The 23,287-nt window shown below is 45.3% G+C and overlaps 1 protein-coding gene across 1 annotated transcript; it reads right to left on the bottom strand.

The window, feature by feature from the left end:
- Window positions 1–1,336: 1,336 nt before the first annotated feature.
- LOC126176962 (uncharacterized) lies at window positions 1,337–23,083 on the bottom strand. The gene is made up of 2 exons (XM_049924172.1): window positions 22,935–23,083; window positions 1,337–1,797 (listed from the first exon to the last, which is right to left on the bottom strand). The coding sequence occupies exons 1-2, from the start codon at window positions 23,035–23,037 to the stop codon at window positions 1,493–1,495; spliced, it is 408 nt and encodes a 135-aa protein (XP_049780129.1). The 5' UTR covers window positions 23,038–23,083; the 3' UTR covers window positions 1,337–1,492.
- Window positions 23,084–23,287: the final 204 nt, after the last annotated feature.

The raw sequence follows: 23,287 nt of genomic DNA, 5'->3' as shown, positions 1-23,287 counted from the left end.
TTCCCGTACGTTATCCTTTATGGCTCAGTGTTTGAGAATTTTGAAGAACAAAGTATTGTATTGGTATTCAGTCTTCAACACATAGGAACAGAAGCTATTCACCAGTTTTTTACACAATTTTAGAATCAACACGAGTGATAATCGAGGGCAGTAAACCAAGTAAATATTAAAGTAACCTGTAAGTTGTACTCACAGTTAATACAGCTTTGTTCGCTCCTTCATCCTATGACCTGAGACGCGTGGCGACCTGAAGCACTCCGCGAATCGTCGCATGTAAATCTAAAAGTAGTAATGATGTGGCGATTGAGAACTTGGAGATGTTTGGTAAAGCATTTATTGTAGAGACGCAGATGACAAGTAAGTCGATCTAAAAAAATTGTTTGTGTAATACTGAAAAATATCAAATTGTTTGTGTTTTACGTGAGTGTTGTCTTCAAGAGCTAGGAGAGGAAGTACTGACATAATTGTGAAGTAGGTGGCAGACAGTACAGAATAAAACACACCTCCAGAAGCATGCTTCAGCCGTTTATTCTAAGAGCTACTAAAGGTTCCAAACAGACGAGTACTGAGAACAGGATCAGTGCTGAACCTCATCCCCCCCCCCCACCGTTCCCCCCGTCCCCCCCTCTATAAACACACACAGAACCTCAGTATTTCTATTACATGTCATATGAAGTGTTTATGTTATCCGTACACATACCATATGTTTCTTCAAAACACGAAAAGTGCTCATTCTATTTATTGTTTCAGATAAATGTATCTATACAATGGCAATCACTCCTGCAAAAGTGAGAAGATTTTTGACGGGGCCATCACCCAAGAAACGGCTACCAGAGCTAAAATTACGCACAACTCATGATAAGCAACAAGTGTAAGTTGTAAACTTTTTTTTAATAAATATAACGCCAACGACTGGTTTGCCGACTTGTTTTCGGTAACAATCCACTCGTATACACCGTAGATGTTACGTTCTACAGTTTTCTGGAAGTCTTCATGCACAAGACTGTCACTGACATCTGTTTCATACAAGTGAAATTTGAATCTAATGCGGCTGGTTTCTTAAAATTAATTTGACCACTGTCCGTGAATGGAAAGAACAAAAAATAAGGGCTGATCGGTAGCACTGAAGTACAGAGTCTTGTTACTGCATCTGTGGTGAGAACAGAAACAATACGCTATTGATGACTTCTCTTCAGGTACAAATAGTGCCCGGAAAATTCATATGTTAATCCTACTACGTGGCAATATGCAAATACCACGCACATCTTCTGATGAAATCAGGCCTCACAAGTTTTGTAGGTTTATTCTAGCGGAGTATGTAAAAAACGAAAATTGGTTATATTAGATGGTTTTGGAATTGTTTATTAGCAAGTACAAAATCGTTAATTCTTCGGCACTTACGAATTATTTTTATCAAACTGATTGAAATTATGATCGCAGGTGCTCATGCACATTGCGTCCCTCAGAACATTAAACCAGTGACCGGTGAGCGCTAGTGACAGCTGGGGTAACTGCCGCAGGCTGGCCCTACGGAGGCCATGGAGCCGGCGCCGCCGTAGTGTCCCGGTTTGCCGCCGCCCCCGGCGTTGGAGCTGGCGCTGGCGGCGCCGCCCGCCGAGGAGTGCGCGTCCGACGAGGAGCCGGAGATGCCCGCGGAGATGCCGAACGGCAGCGTGGCGCCCACGTTGACGCTGTCGCTGTGTGCGTCCGAGCCGCGGCCTCTGAGGCGGCCCAGCAGGTTGAACGGGTCCAGGACCGCCTTCGCCACCGACCCCACCACACTGCGCCGAACTCGATCTGCAACACACATACAAAGCCACGGGTACTGCTGCTGAACTGAGCACCTCTACAAATTTGAAGCGAAACTTGCACAGTTGCACCAGGTCTAAAGTTACAGTGGCAGCATAGCCCATTTAAGACCACCGTGTGTGCATTCAGCTTCGAAACAGAGAAACCGAGGTGGGGGGGGGGGGGGGAGAGGGAAGTAAACAGTACATTGAACGAAATGATGTTGGTACACTACTGTGAAACGAAGTACAGTACAGGTGTGGTGTGCGTACTGTAAGACCTTCGGTACACACACCATCAGATTATTTGACTTGTCGCTCTAACGAAGTAGGCGAGTGTCAGCAATATCTCTCGTGGTCTTATCGTGGCGCGTTTATCTTCTGCCGTTAGGTCAGACGATAGAAATGCCACTTGCATGCTTAGAGTAGCAGATTGACGGTGACCAACTTTAAATAGAACTTGATTAATTTTCACACATATTTATTAAAATAATAAAAAGCATAGATATTACGTAACTTGATTCTGGATGCTGTTTACAATTGACAATCTGAAGTTCCTTTGGTCTTGGTACGTTAATCTTATTCTCACGTATCTCTGATACTTGACAAAGTGTCTATACATTTCTCTTCATGGCTATGTACAGGAATATGGTAATCTTATTAGGCGCAGACTGAAACTTGACTACAGACTAATGCAGACTGACTATTCGGAGGTCTGTTCACTCGTTATAATCCCTCGCGCGTTCAGGTATCACTGCGCGAGTGTGATCCGCGAGGAGAAAAGGTTCTACGTTAGCAGCAATCTCATTGGCTGCGAGACATATTAATACGCGGATCGGCAGAAGCAGAATTTGGCCCGTCTCTAGGACAGCGCCATCTCGTAGTGCGGAGATGGACGAGCGCTGCTCCTGCGCTGTTGTGCTTAGCGGGACGCGCTCTATTGCGGAAGTTGTGTACGCGCTGACTACACGGAACTATGTACACAACAACAGGGTGACCCAAAGCCAGCTAAAATTAAAAAATTCAAAAAATTCAATACTTACGAGATAACGTAGATAGCGAGGTGAAAGCAGACACCCATGCTCGAAATTGTATGGGATTGTATTCAGAAAAAAAAAATGCACCTAATGACCAATAGAAGGCGCCTCATATGCTAAGAAAGCAACCATTAGCATTACAATTAATTTTTAACGAAGATGATGATCTTTACAACAGTACAACAGATACCGGACATGTCGATCGTGATCCGCAATAACTGTAGTCGAGGCACAATGTTGTGACTAGCACTGTACAGCGTATCAGTAGGTACGGTGAGAAATTGCCGTCCGATGTCGTGACTCAGCATGCCTAATAGGTCGGACGATCGCGGTAGACTTGAGACTTCAGGTAATCTCACAACCAATAATCACAGTGACTGATTCCCAGGTTCGATTCCTGGTTGGGTCAAGGATTTTCTCTGCCTCGTGATGACTGGGTGTTATGTGATGTCCTTAGGTTAGTTAGGTTTAAGTAGTTCTAAGTTCTAGGGAACTGATGACCATAGATGTTAAGTCCCATAGTGCTCAGAGGCATTTGAATCATTTTTGAACAGTGACTGATGTATGGGGACCTGGAAGGGCAGGCTTGACGGAAATGGCATCTAAGCAGGTGATCCTCACCAAACGAAGTGGGAAGAGATCTTTCACACGTATAGCAACATAGCGTTGAGCCCCATACTGCATAAAAGTCGTGCCTTTCAGCAGCTGTTTATTAGCTACATTTACTCGAAGACAAAGGATTCGATGACGATTAACGTAGTAAGTCCACGCCAAATCGTGACTTTCTGTCTTCGCGACAGTTCTAGGATATTTAGTAGCTCATATTCTGGAGTTGTGGTTGATAACAGACCCTCGGAGTGTGAAATGGGCTTCGTACGTACACAAAACGTTAGACCGCTAATCTTCAAATGGCTCTGAGCACTATGGGACTTAACATCTGAGGTCATCAGTCCCCAAGAACTTAGAACTACTTAAACCTAACTAACCTATGGACATCACACACACCCACGCCCGAGGCAGGATTCTAACTTGCGACCGTAGCGGTCGCGTGGTTCCGGACTGAAGCGCCTAGAACCACTCGGCCACACCGGCCGGCTCGCTAATCTTCAACTTCCCACATTGTTTGAAGTGCCCACACTGCTCTCCGAGACACAAAATCGGTGGCTAACAGTTAATGATGACCCCCGATTTTGTACGAATAGCGTTGGAGCGTACGCCTAAGTGCTATCCTAACAGTAGTGGGCTTCGAACTTCGTGATCGTTTTCTTCACTGCGACCTTTACCCATTCGAATACACTTGTTTTGGCGGTAGGATCATTAAGCTGCGGTATTGGATTCTCCATTCTGATGGTAAAGATTCACTAACAGTACCTTTTCTGGTAAAGTCTACATGCCGCGATTGATGGCGCATGTGACTCCCTCTTTCACTACAATTCATTTTATACATAATTCTCATGCGGCGTCAGTATTGTGTCGCTGTCCAGCGCCATATGTAGGCTAATTTTTGCTCTTGTTTTTGGTTTCAATAAAACCTCATGTCATTTTCCTCATGTGTATCAATTTCTGTCTCTCTGCCAACATTATTCTGTGAATTAATGCATTTTCAAATATTAACAGACCTTCGTGTCACCCTGCATATTGAAGTAACTCTGAACAGTACTCGTTCCTTCGCTAAAATGGAAGTATCAAAGAGAAGGTCAGCAGCAAGATTTACAGATGAACCAAAACATGATGAACACTGCTCGCAGTGAGAATGAATGTCGTCTCCTTGTGTTGTTGGACCGACTTGGCGCGTTGAAGGACGTAAACAAGCGGAGAAGAGATGAATAAGGAATCATCCTAACGACAATATGAACTGCATACGTGGAAATCCATCGACGCTAAGTGACTTTGTCATGGCTCGGCACCTGGGAATGAGCACCTCGGAAACGTGGAATCTGATCGACTGTGGTATTGCAGGGAGCGTCTATAGGAAGTGGTCGAAGGACGATGAAACAACTAGTAGGCGATATTGTGTTGGATGTGGAGGTTGGAGGGTTTCAAACTCTGTAAAGCAGGGCAGGAGGCGATCTAGGGGCAGATATTAGGACAGAGTGCTATGCTGACGTAGGCACATGTGTTTCGGAGGATACCATTTTGAGCACATTGTTGAAAATGGGGCTCCACAGTTGACGATTTCTATGTGTTTCCATTTTGACACAGCGATATCATCCATTATGATTTACAGTAGTTACAGTGGAAACACGTCGTTTTCCTGTTGATGGTCGTGTTCCGATATGTCATCATCCAGGCGCCAGGCGCATGGATGCCCGAAACATGCACGTACGCAGTTGTGAGAGGGGAGGGGGTGACGTAATATGTTTCGTGTGACATTCACTAAGGCTTCCATAGGAAGACAATACGACAACAGTGAACATTGTTGGTGTTATTTAAATCCGTGGATGCCTTATGTCTTCTCCGACGGTGATGGTATCTTCCAGCATGGTAACTTTCCGTGTCATGAGGCTAGAATCGCAACATTGGTTCGAAGAGTATGACAGTGAACTTACGTTGATGTTTTAGCGGCCGAATTCGCCTGATCAGATCGCGATTGGACACATCTGGGTCGCTACCGCTACTGAGCGACAGCTCCGCGTCCCATATACCGTCGTCCCGAAATTTAGTCGGGAATCGTATTTCATCTGCGCAGGCGTCTGCTGCCATGTACCTCCGGAAACGTACTAAGCACTAAGCTGCTGTATTGCTCCAAAGTAGGAACAACGTGCCTGTTTAGTGAGTGGTTCTAATGTGTTGCACATCAGTGTTTGTCGACAGCGTGATGTAACTTTGCTCAAAAAAAATCAGGCGTCCATGAAGTAAACGAAAGTTGTAGATTCATTATCAAATGCCTAAAATGGCAATGGATGATATGTACATATTATTCGGAACAGCGACACCATCAAGGACGTTGTAGCTAGAGTAGAACAGCAAGAAACTCATTCGGGACATTCAATGTATCAAAAAGAGTTGAAGATCAAGTATGATTCTCCAGATAACGACAACATCTGCATGTGTCTCACTGAAACCAAGATGATGAAGCATGAGCCACAGGAATGAGGTGAACTCATTTGAAAGGCTACCTCCCGGCTTAGTAACAATACTAGACACGTAAAAATCCCTGAGCCATCCTTATATCAGAGTAACGAAGACAGCAAAGAGTGACGTTTAATTTCACGCCAACCGATACAGAGTACGGACACGAAGATACTAAAGAAAACGAGAGGAAGTGGGCCATGTCCTTTTCGTATAAACGACCTCAATGTTTGACTTAAGCGATATAAAGAAAATGTGGATACCTCACTCCAGAAAGCTGCACAGGAAATTGAACCTACATGTGAATCTAGTAGTTTTATATTGGGGCTCTGCAGGCACGTTCTGAATTTCGATATTGTTACCACAACGATCAAGGACGATGCAGTTTTTGCAACACTATCCGTCGTTAATGTGCCCACATTCTACAAGGAAATTCAGAGGTTCAAATATTTCTAGAACATATCTTTTCCGGCCCCTCACTGAACACCAGTTATGTAGTGAACTTCTTGTCCTATCAATCGTTTCTAATGATTGTTGTTCACCAGACCACTTAAACGAACAACAATAAAATCTGTACTCTTGGAAATGATCGTATAGCGTCAGTGGCCGAGAGTTCCCAGACGAGAAGTTCGGCCGCCAGCAGGTCTTACTGAATGCGACGCCATATTGGGTGACCTGCTCGTCGACAATTTGGAGGAAATGATGAGGACAGCACAACACCCAGTCCCTGAGCGGAGAAAAACTCTCTCCCCAGCCGGGAATCGAACCCCGGCCCCCGTGCGTGGGAATCCAACGTGCTGACCTTTTTTTTTTTTGCTCTACCAACTTTTTTTTGTTTTTTTCTACCCGAGTCCAGGAAGCAGCTCGTTAGCGCTCTTTTTTTGTTTTTTTTTTCAAGTGCTCTACCACCCTTTTTTTCGCCTTAACCACTTTTTTTTTGAGGGCCTGCGTGGTTCATGATATGGCGGCCTCTAACCACTTCTTTTTGTTTTTTTGTGTTTTTATTTTTGTGTTGTTTTTTTAATTTTTTTTAAAATTGTAAATGATTTCCTCTGCCAATCTTTTTTTTTATATAGATGGAAAAAGGCGTCTTTCAGTTATGACAAACAAAATTAGAATGTACGTCCGTAGCAACAACAGAACAAGAGTTCCTTCTAAACTATGAAATAGAATTTGAAACCAATAGTGTGATGATAGATAATAAAGAAAGAAAAATGTAACCAAATCCCGCACGCCATTCCATGTGCATGGCCCATCTGCGTACAGATTCCATGTTCCAAATTGGTACAACATTTCGCTGCGTGTGGAGCCCCATGAAGGCGGTCATCCTCTGCCCGGTACTCCCCAACTGTGAGGTGGGTTATCGAAGACACTGCGCAAATAGTTCGCAAATAGTTGTCGGTATCGGGGTGTACACTCAAGTGTGCTATGACTGTCCTGGAGAAATTGCCAGTAATCAAGCACCATCTTCTCATCATCTCGAAAGAGGTAGTATATGGACATGCCTTTAAACCATGTGAGAGCGTGAGTCTTCGCAGGTGGGAAATAAGTATCCTCTGGACAAAGGAGGAGCCGTGGCTCAATTGTGCGAGGCGCGATACGGAGGTAGCAGGCGAGGATCTTCTGCACTAGCAGCCATACCTCTGACGCCGATCCACATGTTAAACGGTGTTCGTCAGTATCCACGAGGTGGAAACGTGGGCAGAGGGGGGAATCCACCATCCCAATAGCGTGCAGCCTTTGTAGTGTTACAACCTTCCCGTTCACCACCTGGTACCACACGGCTCGTACCCGCGTGGGGAGGAACGACTTCTGGACTGCTCTCCACACTGCAGGCCATAGGGTCGTAGGGCTCTTCCTCTCAATCACATTGCGAGGGGTGGACCTTAGCAGCAGTCTGTAAAAGTCTCTCGCCTTGGGAGTGCGAGTGTTGGGAAGGTCTGGGTGCACGTAACTATACTCAAGAATAAATGCCGAGAGGTGCGAGAGTGAGGGTGTAATGTGCGCAACCGTGACAGGTGGCAGAAGAGACGCCGGCAGCAATTCCTCTAACAGACGACCCGTAAGGGAAGCATCTTGATGGGTCCAGAATTTCATCATTGTGCACTAGTATAATGCTGTAGCCCTCGCTCGTACATTTATAAGTCCCAGTCCGCCATCAAGCGGAGGGAGGGTGAGTGTTTCGTAGCGGACTTTGAATAGGTGTCCGGCGGTAAGGTAATATCCAAACGCTGCTTGCAGTCTGTGTGCCATCGCTGTCGATATCGTTAGGACCTGGGTCATGTGGATCATCTTAGTCGCCACGTGAAGGTTGAGGTATTCCACACGCTGTAGGAGGTCCATCCGTCGAAGTAAGTTCCGGCGAACTTCTGTGCGTATTGCCTGTAGTAATCGTGCATAGTTCATGGCAGCCGTGCGGCGCACATCCTGTGTAAATGTTATGCCCAAGAACCGGATCTTGTTAACTAGTGGGAGTGGGGCTAAAGCGTCCTCCTGTAGACCTCTCCCAATGGGCATCGCTGCCGACTTGGCCACATCCATGAGGCTGCCTGCTGCCAAACCATAGCGATTGACCCATTGTATCACCGAGCGTACCTCGTCATCAGATCGGAGAAGTAATAGAAGGTCATCAGCATATATTCTGCAGTGAAAGGTATGATCCCTCAATGACATGCCCGAGAGCCTGTTTTTCAACCCTCCGACAAGTGGTTCGAGTGCGATCGCGTAAAGAATCATGGAGAGTGGGCATCCTTGGCGAACTGACCGTCGGATCGAAAAGGGACCCGCAATCCGTCCATTCACCAGTACACGGGATGCAGCTCCACGGAAAAGGCGCTGAAAGATGTCGATAAAGTCAGGCGGGAAGCCCATGCGGGCCATAACGGACAGAAGGAACTTGTGGTGAACTCTATCGAAGGCGTGGTCGAAATCAATGGAGATCAGAGCAGCTCGAAGGCGACAGGATGTGGCGATGGCTATTAAATCCCTGCATTCACTGGTTGCCGTTTGCATGTTGGTCACTCCGCCCTGTGTCGTTTGCTCCATTGAGAGGAGCAGGGGCAGAACCTTCTTTATGCGGCTGGCGAGTAGTCGGGCGAAGATTTTATAGTCCGAGTTGAGCATTGTAATTGGCCTGTAGTCCTCGACCGTCCGACCTCTGGAAGGCTTATGTATCGGTATAAAGAGACCTTCCACGAATGCAGGTGGCACGTGGGAACCGGGGGTCATCAGTTCTTGGTACATGATGATCCATCGGGACATCATGAGATCGCGGAAAGTACGATAAAACTCGAGCGGCAGTCCGTATGGCCCGGGAGATTTGTTGAGTGCTCCCTTGTTAAGCGCGTCCTCGATGTCGTCTCGTGTAATTCCACCTAAAAGCGTCACCGCTGCTGCATTGTCGAGGGTGTGCGACACGTGCTGCAGTATGTCGTGATCGTCCGCTTCCTCGTCCTCTGTATTCACCTCGTCGTAAAACCGGCGATAGTTATCTGCGAAGGCTTCTGTAACCGCCGCCTGAGTCATTACGACCCTACCACCTGGCAATACGAGGTTCCGTGATCAGCTGCTGTCGGCGTCGGCGGCTGTCGAGCACGATGTGATGCATAGACGGGTTTTCTCCTTCCACTCGGTCTCGACGTCGCGATCGCACTACGACCCCCTCCAAACGTTTCCTCGTAAAAGACAATATTTTACCTTTAATTCGGCGGCTTTCCATATGTCGGGTTGGAGATGGTGGTTGGCTGTCGAGTTCGCGAAGCATCGTGTAATAAAAGTCCAATGTGTGACGATGCCAAGCTGCGATATCTTTTCCGAAGTGTGTTAGCACACGCCGAAAAGCTGGTTTTGCACAGTCCACCCACCATGCTAGAGTCGATGGGTATCGGGGAAGACGACGTTCGCAATCCAGCCATGTGTTGGCGACAATCTGACGGCATTCCGGGGCTTGAAGATGTGCCACATTCAGCTTCCAGGGTCCTCGGCTGCGCCATATCCGCTGCTGTTGTAGAGTGAGTGTGCATATGAAAGCGCTATGATCGGAAAAGGCAAGCGGCCAACGTTCGGCGTCCAATACTCCCGGTGCTAGAGCTCGTGAGACATAAATGCGGTCTAGGCGACTGGCTGAGGGACTAGTAAGGTATGTCGGCCCGGGACGGTCACCGTGCACTGTCTCCCACGTGTCGGTGAGAAGCAGATCTCGAACCAGGAGCCGAAGTTCTTGACTAGTCGAGAAATGTGGGACTTGGTCTTTGGGGTGGAGCACACAGTTAAAATCGCCGCCGAATATATATTGTTCGAAGCTGCTGATAAAGAGGGGGGCGATATCCTCCGAGTAGAACAGCGATCGTTCGCGGCGTTGGTCAGTTCCTGATGGAGCGTAAATGTTAATGATGCGCGTGCCCAGTGCTGTGATCGCCAGCCCCCTTCCTGACGGAAGGTAAGTCACTTCTTCGATGGCAATTCCGTCGCGCACTAGTATTGCCGTACCGCTGCCATTCCGGTCCGCCGGTGACGCATATGTCACATAACCGTAGAAAACGGGGAGGGCCGCTATATATACTTCTTGCAACAGGGCAATGTCAACATCCGAAGAACGAAGCATCTCACGCAGCAACTGGATCCTCACTGCCGTTCGTATCGTGTTGATGTTAAGCGTGGCGATACGATAAGCTTGTTGACGAACCGCAGGTGTTAAGTTATCCATTAAGACTGGAATTACCTATGACGCTTCTGACTGTATTGACACCTCTGCATCACCCCAAACCTCACCTGCAGTCCGTTCTAGAGAGCCGGCGCCAATGCCGTGGGCCCTGTTGGCGTAACTTGCATGGTTCCGTCGTCGTCGTGGTCATCCGCCCACGTCGGGGAACTGAAAGCAAGATCGGCTTCCCTAGCTTCCTTAGGACACGGCATTGGTGCTTGCACTCCAGAAGGTGGTGGGCAGCATCTGTCCTGCATCTCGGCATCCGATTGTGCCACTGTAGATATATGTGGTTGGTCCTCAGTATCGTTCGATGGTGCCACACTGCAGCAAATGGCGGCTGCCTCTGTGGTAGCGTCGTCATTGAAGGTGGAATCGTCATCCTCTGGAGGCTCTGTCGCATCCCGTTCGGAAGTTTCTCTACGCCTCCGCTTCCATCGCTTCGGAGAGGGGTGCCTCCTGGTGTGTTCTTCTGTGTCAGACGATGGCAAAGATTCACGACGTTCCGGCACAAAGGCAGCCGTAGGCACAATAAGCGAGTCTACGACCATGCTATCGTCCTGTATGTTGTTATCCGTCGACGGGGGTGGCGGCATCGGAGTTGAATCCGTAGCTTGTGGAACGGGTGTGTCATCATCGCCCTGTATTGGAGCATGGAGCCGCGATCCAACAGTGGATGTCGGCTGTCGTGGTGAAGTGGTAGCTGTCGTGAGGGCTGCTGCATAAGTCACAGGAAGCAGCGTCGGCTGCGATGGCGGGTCCGCTTCAGCCGGCGGCAGTTGCGTGATTCGACGTTGCATACATTCTGATCTGAGGTTCCCTCCTTCCCACAACCAGAGCAGGTCTTCGGTTGCCCATCGTAGATGACGATGGCACGGCAGCCACCGATAGTCAGATATGAAGGTACATGTCTTTTAAGTTCTATTCGGACCTGGCGGACGCCGTTCAGCACAGGATATGTCTGGAATTGCGTCCATTTTTCCGCAATATGATCATGGACCGTGCCGTAGGGGCGCAGCGCTGTCACGACGTCCTCCGCCGGTAGTTCGAAAGGAAGTTCGAAAATTCTGATCGTGCACCAGTCCCATGCCAGAATAATCGACGTGCACAGTCCCCACATTGCCATCAGCATGGCAGAAACGGAGGCTCTGTTTCGTGTCCCGAAGGATCCGTTCACATGTTGCGTCGTTGATGATCTCGACATATACGATACTACTCACAATGGACAAGTGAATGCCGAGAATGTCGGTCGCCGGGATTTTAACTTCTTCTCGTAGAAATCGTTCGACTTCGAGTGCTTTGGGCCGTGCAAATTCGTTGAGGAACGTAAATTTGAGCGTCGATTTTCTGCATTGGTGCGCCATAGTGATCTATATGCTGAGTACGGCACGCGCGAAACGGCCGAGTACTATGTAAACAACACGAGCGCTCGCTCCGCGGCAGGAACACGAACAGCACGTCCTCACCGCAGCACAGCCAAAGGCCAACTTACATTCAGCTAATGGGGCGGACTAATCTGTACTGTTGGAAACCGATTACACGACGTAAAGGCAGCAAACAGGTAACAAAACACATTAAAACAAACAAATGTGTTATTAACATATGTTTTCAAAAAACAGTGAAACTGATGAATTGTTTGATACATTTCAGAGTGCTTCTGCCTGGGTGGAAGATTAATTCGATGTTAATTATACCATGTAGATCATGCAACATAGTTACATGATACCCCACAAATGTTTATTACAGAGCTGAGTGACGAGTAGTGTCATTTCCAGTAAAAATGAGATATTTTATTCAACTGCTCCAGTGCCGGTCAGTGGGATGGACAGATGGTGTGGCAGCACGCATAGTTTACTGAAAGGCCCTCGTAATACTGTCAGAGGATGCCTATTGCTCGGTGATTTGACATGAGGCGTGTTCGCTGATCATGGCTACAACATGAATGACATCAGACAGATAATTGTAATCCACTTCATTGCGCGTATGGCTCTTCCTAACTGTTTGGTCTCCTCTCCACCGGATTTCCTAGACAAACGGTTTGATCGGTTTTATACCATTGGGCAGAAGAAACATGTTATACCACCAATGGTAAAGGCCATCAACTCTGCATTCAAGTTTCTTACTTATTCCTTGATTGTCAGAGATTCTCTTCTACTTCCAGAGCTTGCTAGATTTCAACCATTTGTCTAAAAACGGCCCTAGATGATTTTCATAGATTCTCTGGCGTCTTCTCCTACAATAAACACGGTCTGCGCCCCTTATCTTCTCGTGAGACAAAATAATATAGGGGGTGTATAGCAAACAGGATAAGGGGACGTCCATCAATACCACCCAGTTGCGTTGGGCGTCCTGATATCCTCACACTAAAAACAGTTATAAGGGCCGAGGGCTGCAGAAGATGTTGCAACTGTTCTTGGCTCCAGGCATCTTGGAAGAATTGTTTGATTATGATTTTAAGGCTACCTCGTCGAAAGATTTACGAAGGAGGTTTTATGACTTCCTTCTTCAGGACTCGCACAACAAGGTTTTAGAATTTGTCGTACTTAGTTGTATGCTATAACTGTGCTGTGCTCGTAATTACTGTGATGTTTCCGACGCGAAAAATAAATCAACAAACATTTAAAATGACTTGTAATCCCTTCTGTGATTTAAAAGATCCTGTTTGATAGGAGAGATTTCCTGGATTCCAGCATGTGACTGAAAGGACAAGATCAGTCCATACATCTCCTCTGCTCTCCCTTCAAGTATACTTTTAATGGCACCATCATTTCTCAGCAGATGGTCGACCCATGTGTCCCTTCTGTGGTGGATAAGCTTCCAGTGACACAGCTTGTTTTCCTCCACTCTGTGGGGCATATCTTCATTTGACGTGTTGTCTGCACAGAAAGTCTTTGGCGTTCTGCGGTAGCCCCACATCTTTAAAGCTATTATTTCATGTTTTTCCGCTTCTCCGAATGTCTACGTTACACTTCTGTACAGCAGTACACTACAAACAAATATCTTTACGAGAAATTTGTCTGTACAGCTGTATGTGAAAAGGTTTCTTCTCCTGTTGAAAGCAGCTTTTGCCTGGTAGACTCGGATTGCAATATTCTTCTTTGATATTCTATCTGATGTAATTTTACTCCCTAGGTTGGCGAAGGATTGGACAACATTCAGTCGCTCGTTAAGTGAGGCATAGGTAACTGCGTTTCTTCTACTCACCATTAAGACGTTTGTTTTGTACATTATACGAAGTGCAGAGGGTGTTTACATCTAGGCCAGAATCGCTTCTAATTATTCTGCATCTTCACACAACATCGCAAACTCATCAACACGGCTATTTTCTTACCACGGTCCTTAATTCCTTCTCTAACTCTTCGCTTCTCGCTGACTTCATCTATTGCCCTCTCAATGTATCCAATGACGAAGACAGAACGAGCTGTCCTGTTGTACACTCTGCTTGACAGTAATTTCTTCTTGATGTTCTCCACATTATCAAAGCCATTTGTTCATTACACAGTCCCTACACCGAGCACGTTACTACGTAAAATTATTGGATATCAATTAGGATAACGTCCATTGGCTGTTGCACTATGATCTGTTTGCAATTGTTTTACACTTTCACTTCGTCATAACAGACCTTTGATTCGTGCAAATCATATAGCATTCTTTTGTGAAGGTACATCTCACTTTTAGGCGCACGGATAAAGCACAGTAACGCACTTGTCTCCTGTAGCACATTTCATTGTACATGATGACGAATAATTAAATTTAATGGATGTTGTGATGTACTTTCCCTGATTCACCAGTTAATCATATAAAGATAATGACGTACATCTAACGTTGACCAGGAAAGAACTTAGGTGACGATTATTGTATAATGTGGGCCTTACAGTACAGAGCGCTGGTAGCAACAGCTATGCTTACACACAATAGGTAACACCGCAGAATAAACGGGAATATTAGACACAAATCTTGTTCCCGATAAAATTGTGTTTAGAACCATATATTATAAAAGTATGAAGTGCTTTAGAGAACATGCAAATCAATTACGTATTTTACGTGCCTTGTATTTCACAAAGGATACTGCTGACAACTTCACTAAGATCTATCGCAAAAGTAGATACAAAGTAGGTGGTGACGTGGAAATAGGTTTTGTGGCGACCACGTAGGTTATGAAATCTGTATAATTACAACTAGGCAGTGTTAGGGGATAAAACAGCTTTATTATGATACAGGTTATTATTAAATTATCTTCTTTTCTTTCCTGGCCTTATCCTGTATCTGCATGGGGTCGGCATATTCATCTGGTTTTGGCAGTGTCAGAGAGTGAGAGGGTGGCGTGATGAACTACCTGTCGCCACCTCATTTCCCGCAGGACGGGATTGTGTACCTCTTCTGTCTGTCTAGTGTTACCCCTTGTGAAAGTGTGAGAACGCTATTCCGGATGAGCTGAAACGGAACATTTGTACCAGGCAGGTATTCACCTAGTTGAATATGGGAAACCACCTAAAAACCATATCAAGGCTGATCGGCACACACGCCTTTGTCGTCTCCCCGAATGCCGAGCAATTTGTCAAGGCGTGTGGCTATCCGGGCGGGTTCTTTATTAAACTACGTAATTACGATTTTTGCGAAAATACTGGCGATATATATTTATGTCCATATGTTGATACTTTGATAAGACTTATGACATAAAATTATCGATTGTCATCTTTCATTAATAATACGAAAGCTCGATAACTGGGCTTTGACAAAATGTTTCATTACGAAAACTGTACTGAAAACATGATACGTAACTTTCAATGCTTATTACTATTCAGAAATAAATTCGCTTATTATTATTTTTTGGCAGCATTACTATGTACGATGTATCGCAGCGGCATTAAGTACAATGAGGTGACAAAAGCCACGGGATATCTATATGCACATATACAGAATGTACACAAGGTATGAAAGGGCGGAATATTGGCAGAGCTGTCATTTTTACGTTCGGGTGATTCATCTCAAAAGGTGTTCGACGTGATTACGGCCGCGTGAAGAGAATTAACAGACTTTGCACGCGGAATGATAGCCAGAGCTACACGCATGGGACATTCACTTTTGGATATCATTAAGGAATTCAATATTCCGATATCCATAGAGTCAAGAGTCTGCCGATGATATCAAATTTCAGGCGTTATCTCTCACCACGAACCACGCAGTTCCAACAGCTCCGTCACTTAGCGACCGAGAGCAGCGGCGTTTGCGTTGATTTGTCAGTGCTAAGATACAAGCAATACTGTGTGAAATAAACGCAGGAATCGATGTGGGACGTAAGACGAACGTATCCATTAGGACAGTGCGTCGAAACTTGGCGTTAATGGGCTATGTCAGCAGACGGCCGACGCGAGTGGCTTTGCTAACAGAGCGACATTGCCTGCAGAGCCTCTCCTGAGCTCGTGACCATATCGGTTGGACCCTAGACGACAGGAAAACTGTGGCCTGGTCAGATGAATCCCGACTTCAGTGGGAAAGAACTGATTGTATGGTTCGAGTGTGGCGGAGATCCGACAAAGGCATGGACCCAAGTTGAGTCCTCTGGTGTAACTGAAACGATAATTGACTGGGAATGGTTACGTTCGGCTACTTGGCGACCATCTGCAGCCATTCATGGACTTCATGTTCCCGAACAACGATGGATTTTTTGTGAATGACAATGAGCCATGTCACCGGGACACAGTTGTTCGCGACTGTTTTGAATTACGTTCTGGACAATTCGAACGGATGTTTTGAACAGACACGAATTACATCGAACATTTGTGGGACGTAATCGAGAGGTCAGTTCGTGCACAACGTCCTGCGTTGGCTGAAATTACAGACTGCCACAGAGGCAGCATAGTTCAATATTTCTGCAGGGGACTCTCAATGACGTTTTGAGGCAATGCTACACTATCCGGGCGAAAGGAGGTCTCACACAATACTGGGAGATTTCCCAAGGCTTTTGCCACCTCGTTGTGTGCTAGCATGAAAGTAACTTGGTTTGTTCACCTAGAATCAGCTAAGACAGAAGTCACCTCAGTCTATATGTTGGGAAATATTTCTATACGTTGATGAGTGCATGGAATTTAGTTAAACGCCTGGCATTGTGTGGCGTAGTTGAGTGTGTGCGATTTATACAGTAGTATAGTAGTCTGGCCGCATGTCGCTAGTTAAATGTGGTTGATTAAACAGCTGTATTTCTTAAAAGATGATGATGATGATTCGGTAGTGAGAGCACACGACCTCAAGGTTATAAACGCCCATACTACAATGTAGTGAGATGGGTGTGGATAGAGGTCGATAAATTATTAAAGTGGGTACTGCAAATAAAGAAATAAAAACGTAAATGGGATGAACTAGCTATTCTGATACACATTAATATCTCCAGCATAAAAGTTTACATCAGAGTCCAGACACGTCACAGTATTTTAAAAGCTCGTCTCGTCCTCGGCTAAAATATAAGGTAGATTCCCACCTAAATTTGCTGTTGTGCGCTAATTACAAAATAAAATTTATTCAGTTAAAATTTGTTGTACTGTGATTTGCACGCACAAGCAACACAGGTGAGTGGCGGGGAGCAAGTTTGTCATCTCGCCAGAGCAAAGAACCAAATTGATGGCGAATCGGGACAACTTTACGCCGCCGAAGTGAACGGTTTCTTAAAGAAAAGGTATAATTTCCGTGTACAAAAAACGTTATCTTAACTGAAGAAAATATATCACAATCTTGCTTGCATTGACAGGAATTTGCCAAATCAACTTTTATACCATGTTAGGTCCAGTGACAGTGGTGAGATTGTATGCATGTGTCTCTGTTATGACGCTTACTCTACAACCTGCCAATGCAGAATTACTAATAACAGCCCGCCTCCTTAGCCAAGGTCGCTGTCGCACTCTTGTGCCATGGCCCTCGACCAGGGTTACGCCAGTTCGAATCTTGATGGTGAAAAATTTTCATTGCTAGTATTTGTCCGGCAAGGAGAAGAGAAATGGTGGCGGAAAGTACCTGACTGCCAATCGTTAAGCCAGTGTCCTGGATTGAATTCCAAACATCTCCGCAGTGTCTCATGGAGAAAGAGTATTCCACACTGTTGATAGTGTCCTTTCGCATGATGGCGACATTGAGTTCTGCAGTCCCCTTGGGTGCTCTTCGAGAGGAATAGGCTATGTATTGGCATCGGGCTTCACTCTCTTCCTTCCTTTCATCAGTAACAACAAAAACCCACGCTGTACCGTACAAGCACTCTTCACAGTCATACACACGAGACAGACACAGATTCTGCACCTCGTAACAGGTCATAGAAAGGCAACGGCGGCAAGTCTTATCCACTAGGACTTTACCTAGAACGGCGACGCTTGATTTATTCCCTGAACATTGGGCTACTTTGGCTTTTGAATAAATATCGGAGAAACAGGCTCCAATGTGACGTGCTTCCATTGGGTTGTTTTGGGGGAGGAGACCAAACAGCGAGGCCATCGGTCTCATCGGATTAGGGAAGGATGGGGAAGGAAGTCGGCCGTGCCCTTTGAAAGGAACCATCCCAGAATTTGCCTGGAGCGATTTAGGGAAATCACGGAAAACCTAAATCAGGATGGCCGGACGCGGGATTGAACCGTCGTCCTCCCGAATGCGAGTCCAACGTGCTTCCACTGTGGAAGTCGATTTAGAAATACTTGTGTAACGATCATACACGTTGATGATTATGGGTGACCGAGCAGACCTACGTCTGTTGGTATAAAACTCACACTTGACATCGAGGACGATGTGTTAGATATGCAGATAAAGGACAGTTATCCAAAGATGCCAGTTTAAGGTGTCCGGATTTTATGGACCTTACATGAGCTTGATCCCTAACGACAGGACGATACAGTACGAGATCCTCAGAAAATAATAATTGTATTATATCAACAAAAGGCAATTGCAATTAATCTCATGTACCAAAAACTAATAAAACAATATCTACCAATATATGGACTGGCAGGAATAAAACAAGTTAAAGTGAAACGCATTTTGAAGACGAACCAAGCAGGTGGTTAATGATATCGTAAAACTCCACTCCCATCTACCAAGAGAACGGCGAGAATCAGTGCAGGAAGGGATAAGGCCAGAACAATAAATTTCCTTTTAACGTAAATAAGGCGAGGACCGCGGGTGAACGGCTGCCCGTCATTAACAGGGCTAGGCTGCAAGCCAGCAAAAATAAAATAAAAAAAATAAAAAAAAAGATTAAAAAACATGTTTGTTCACCTCTAGCGAGATGGTGATTGGCTGAAACCATACTTCGCGACGGAGATGCGATACGGTGGGGAGATCTCCATTATATAAAAGCATTTTGAGACCTAAAATTAAGGCTCTATCTCTCTCTCTCATCTTGCGGCGGACAGCACAAGTGTATGGAAATAAGCGAGGGCATTGAGAGCTTTGCTCTCTGCGAAGTGAGGACGATAGGCTTCACGTATCATGGCGACAGATAGCAAAGCGGCAGTTAATTATTCCTGTGGGAATTTTTTGGGGCAAAGAAATTGTGCACGTCGCTCCAACCCATAGCGAGTGTGCAATAGCCATTATTTTGGCTAGGGAAAGATTAACGTTCTACAGAACACAGCAAAGTTGCGACTGCGTGAATTCAGTCAAGGGCAGAGTACGGAATTAACGTTTCATATCCAGCACAGGCACAACGCCGTTGCAGATGCTGCTTGGTAAAGTACCCTCATGCATTAGGCCACAATGAGTCTAGATTTTGCTCACTACAACTTGTGTACGCTTTGACCATTGAATATCAAAAGCTAGGATACTAATCTACCCTCACATTGAGTACATGAGAGCTTTTTTCATTGGTTCAAAGAGTAAATTTATTCTCCAACGACTCAGTGCATTGACCAGCTCGTAGATTTAAATGAGCTCATGAGGATTTTTAATAATCATTCTTTCCTGTGATAAAAAATTTTCATGTTTAGAGATAACGATTTCAATAGTCGCCATTTCAATATGTCCAAGACTTAAAAATATTTTGTTATAGAGTGTCAAAAGTAATTGCACATGATTGTTGTTTATCACTTGACCCCTGAAAGCAATAGCTGATAAATTATACGTAGGAAAAAAGGGAATAGCTGTGTTGTCTTTCTAGAATGGACCCCAAACTTTCACTTTTAATAATTCATGCATTCTAGAGGCGTGACAGCATCATTTATAACGATTTTTGTTACGATCCGCACCTGATATTAGGTGCCTAGGTGCCTTACGGGACCAGGGTCATATTTATTTAGAATGTCTGGTTGACACCATGGGATTGAGAAGACAGTTTAGATGTTTTGTTCCTTTGCGTGCTAAGTGGAAGCTTAGTTTGCACGCATTATTACACTCACTGTGCAGGTACAAAAGTCGGACGTACGACACAGATTAAAGTGGAAGAATCAAGAGAACGATGATAATATGTTTTGTAACGTGGCACTAGAACTTTACATCAGTAAACAGATACCATTAAAAATGAGAAGTGTGATTGGAATTAGAATAACTAAAAAAAAGAAATTTTATTAGAAGGAAAGACAGTTCGAGGGAAAAAATTGCCGAGGATGAGGTTATTGCGTAATCGAGTGATGTGTATAAAAATGGAATTCGTAGAAGGTAAAAATTCCCGAACGAAATGTAACCTGTACATGTTTTATTAATTATGAAAGTTACATAGACTGTTCTTTAAATGATTATTCTAACGAAATTGTAAGTTGAAGCAATTACCGGGCATTTGAATGGTTTCTTTTAATCATATTCATAAATTATGTAGAGTCTTTCATTTGGAATTATGTAAGAGGGTATGAGAACATAAATCTTATTGTAGAATAGATACATGGGAGATTGAGATTCAGAGCAAGAATTTTATGGTAGAACAATTCTTCCATACGAGTGGTGACTTAGAAAATTTACATCTGGTTCATTAATGAGTATTTCTCGCCAAGCTTTTGCTTTTCTCGTGTTGGATTAAGACAGAGAAGAATGAAAGAAATAAAAAATTTTGCAAACTCTTTCTGAAGTCCAGGAAATATTTTTTGCAGACATATTGCTTAATGACCAATGTGGTAAATTTAAAGAAATTTCAGCTTATTCCAATGCGAATCTACGCGTACTGCAAGATCCTCTCGCTTCTAAACTGATACAGTTGTTAGTTAGCTTAGCCGCGAGTCCATAGATGGTGGTATAAGTGACGTACAATATAACTGGTCAGCATTTCCACCTGGAATTTGCGAGTGAAAGTCGGACCTCCCTTGATCCGCCTTGGTGGGTCGTGTCGTCGGATTTCCTCCTACCTGTGCGCGGTGCAGCTCTCGTAAATGTCGTCCCGTGCACATTCTTCATTGGCGCATTGGATGTCTCTGTCGGTGGAAGCTAATTACCTGAAATTGCTGTCGATTAACTTCGGGGTAACTATTTACTCGAAATTAACGTTCAGAATGCCGTAATATCACTTTTACTCCTATTAGATCAATAATGAAACAGTCATGTCATAAACTACTCGTAACCGAGAGCATGGCTACCATCGAACAAGACAGGAAGAGCTCTTAACGCCGACTGCCGACTTTGGCGCGCAGTCCGTATCTCTTACTAGTTTCGTCACAGTTCTTGGATTTCCGATCGAGTTCGTACTTACTAAGATATGCATTTGTTAATGAATGGATGTGAATTTTATCTAGGCAAAATTATGATAAATAGTTTTAAACATCCAGAGCCTCCTCCTAGTATTCATCTTGTCATAAATGACTTTAATTATTAAATATAAATAAACAAAAACGGCGACTTTGGCGCCAAGATGGCGGTACTTCCCGTCATGTATATTTCCCAGGCTGACGCTTGTTGCTACGGTCCAGCGCCGAGCCCCACCCCACTATGCGCGACATACGGTCGCTTCGTCACGTAGCCAGCCAGCGTGGGAAATGCTCTCCTACTCATGGCCGGCTACGGACTACAACACTTCCTAACTATAGTGAATACATCAATAAGACACAATAATTTATTAAAACTGCTAAAAATGTCTTCCTCACGGAAGAGGCACCTTACAGTATACAGGGTGTTACAAAAAGGTACGGCCAAACTTTCAGGAAACATTCCTCACACAGAAAGAAAATATGTTATGTGGACATGTGTCCGGAAACGCTTACTTTCCATGTTAGAGCTCATTTTATTACTTCTCTTCAAATCACATTAATCATGGAATGGAAACACACAGCAACAGAATGTACCAGCGTGACTTCAAACACTTTGTTACAGGAAATGTTCAAAATGTCCTCCTTTAGCGAGGATACATGCATCGACCCTACGTCGCATGGAATCCCTTATGCGCTGATGCAGCCCTGGAGAATGGCGTATTGTATTACAGCCGTCCCCAATACGAGCACGAAGAGTCTCTACATTTGGTACCGGGGTTGCGTAGACAAGAGCTTTCAAATGCCCCCATAAATGAAAGTCAAGAGGGTTGAGGTCAGGAGAGCGTGGAGGCCATGGAATTGATCCGCCTCTACCAATCCATCGGTCACCGAATCTGTTTTGAGAAGCGTACGAACACTTCGGCTGAAATGTGCAGGAGCTCCATCGTGCATGAACCGCATGTTGTGTCGTACTTGTAAAGGCACATGTTCTTGCAGCACAGGTAGAGTATCCCGTATGAAATCATGATAACGTGCTCCATTGAGCGTAGGTGGAATAACATGGGGCCCAATCAAGACATCACCAACAATGCCTGCCCAAACAATGAGTCGCATGTCAACACAAGCACCGGAGTCAACATTACCTTCCTTCAATTGGGCCAACTGGCGGTGAATCGAGGAAGTACAGTACATACTGACGAAACTAAAATGAGCTCTAACATGGAAATTAAGCGTTTCCGGACACATGTCCACATAACATCTTTTCTTTATTTGTGTGTGAGGAATGTTTCCTGAAAGTTTGGCCGTACCTTTTTGTAACACCCTGTATAGGTTCAGCACGCGGACCGTTGCCGATAGGAACAGGGTGGGGATAAAATAGTACTGGTACACTTTAGCTGAACCACGAAACCCCGTTTAGTAGCTTGCAGCATACAAACGTGGAAACACGGGATAGCCAAACAATTAGTACCGTAATGTCTCCGGAAGAGGAAGTTTAAATATAGAAGAAAGCTCTCTGAGTTCACTGCTTCTCATCTGGTTTGAAAACGCGAAGCCGCCTTTCCGGGAAAACGCTTAGCTTGTTAGACTCGTACATATGTACTTCTACAGATTACTTTGCTCTTCCGCCTGCTGACAGCACGTTACGGTGCAGCTGCTGAAAGGTAGCGAGCGCGTGTGAACGTCAGTGAGTACCCACCCGGACTGTGAGGCTGCCCGTGCTCTGCAGTGGTCGCCGGCAGCGCCGTCGCCGCCTGACAGACGGCCAGCAGCAGCAGGATGGCGGCGGCTGCGTCCACCATGGCGACGAGAGGCGAGGACCGTCTGCCGAGCGGTGTCCGCTAGCTGGCTATTTATGCGCTGTGTACGCGTTCTGAGTGGGAGGCGCTTAGCCGGGGCGTACCGCGAACCATGATTGGCGCTTTTCTGCTCACGAGTGCCTACATTTCGAGTTCCAAATCAACAAAAGCTCCTCATTTACATTCACTTGTATTACTTATCAAGGAAACGACAAATGCATGACTGAATCCTAAAAAGAAGCAATAACATTAA

The sequence above is a fragment of the Schistocerca cancellata genome, chromosome 1 (genome assembly GCF_023864275.1).
Source record: "Schistocerca cancellata isolate TAMUIC-IGC-003103 chromosome 1, iqSchCanc2.1, whole genome shotgun sequence".
In the NCBI taxonomy this organism is placed as follows: domain Eukaryota; kingdom Metazoa; phylum Arthropoda; class Insecta; order Orthoptera; family Acrididae; genus Schistocerca; species Schistocerca cancellata.
This window is presented reverse-complemented; position numbering and strand designations above follow the sequence as displayed.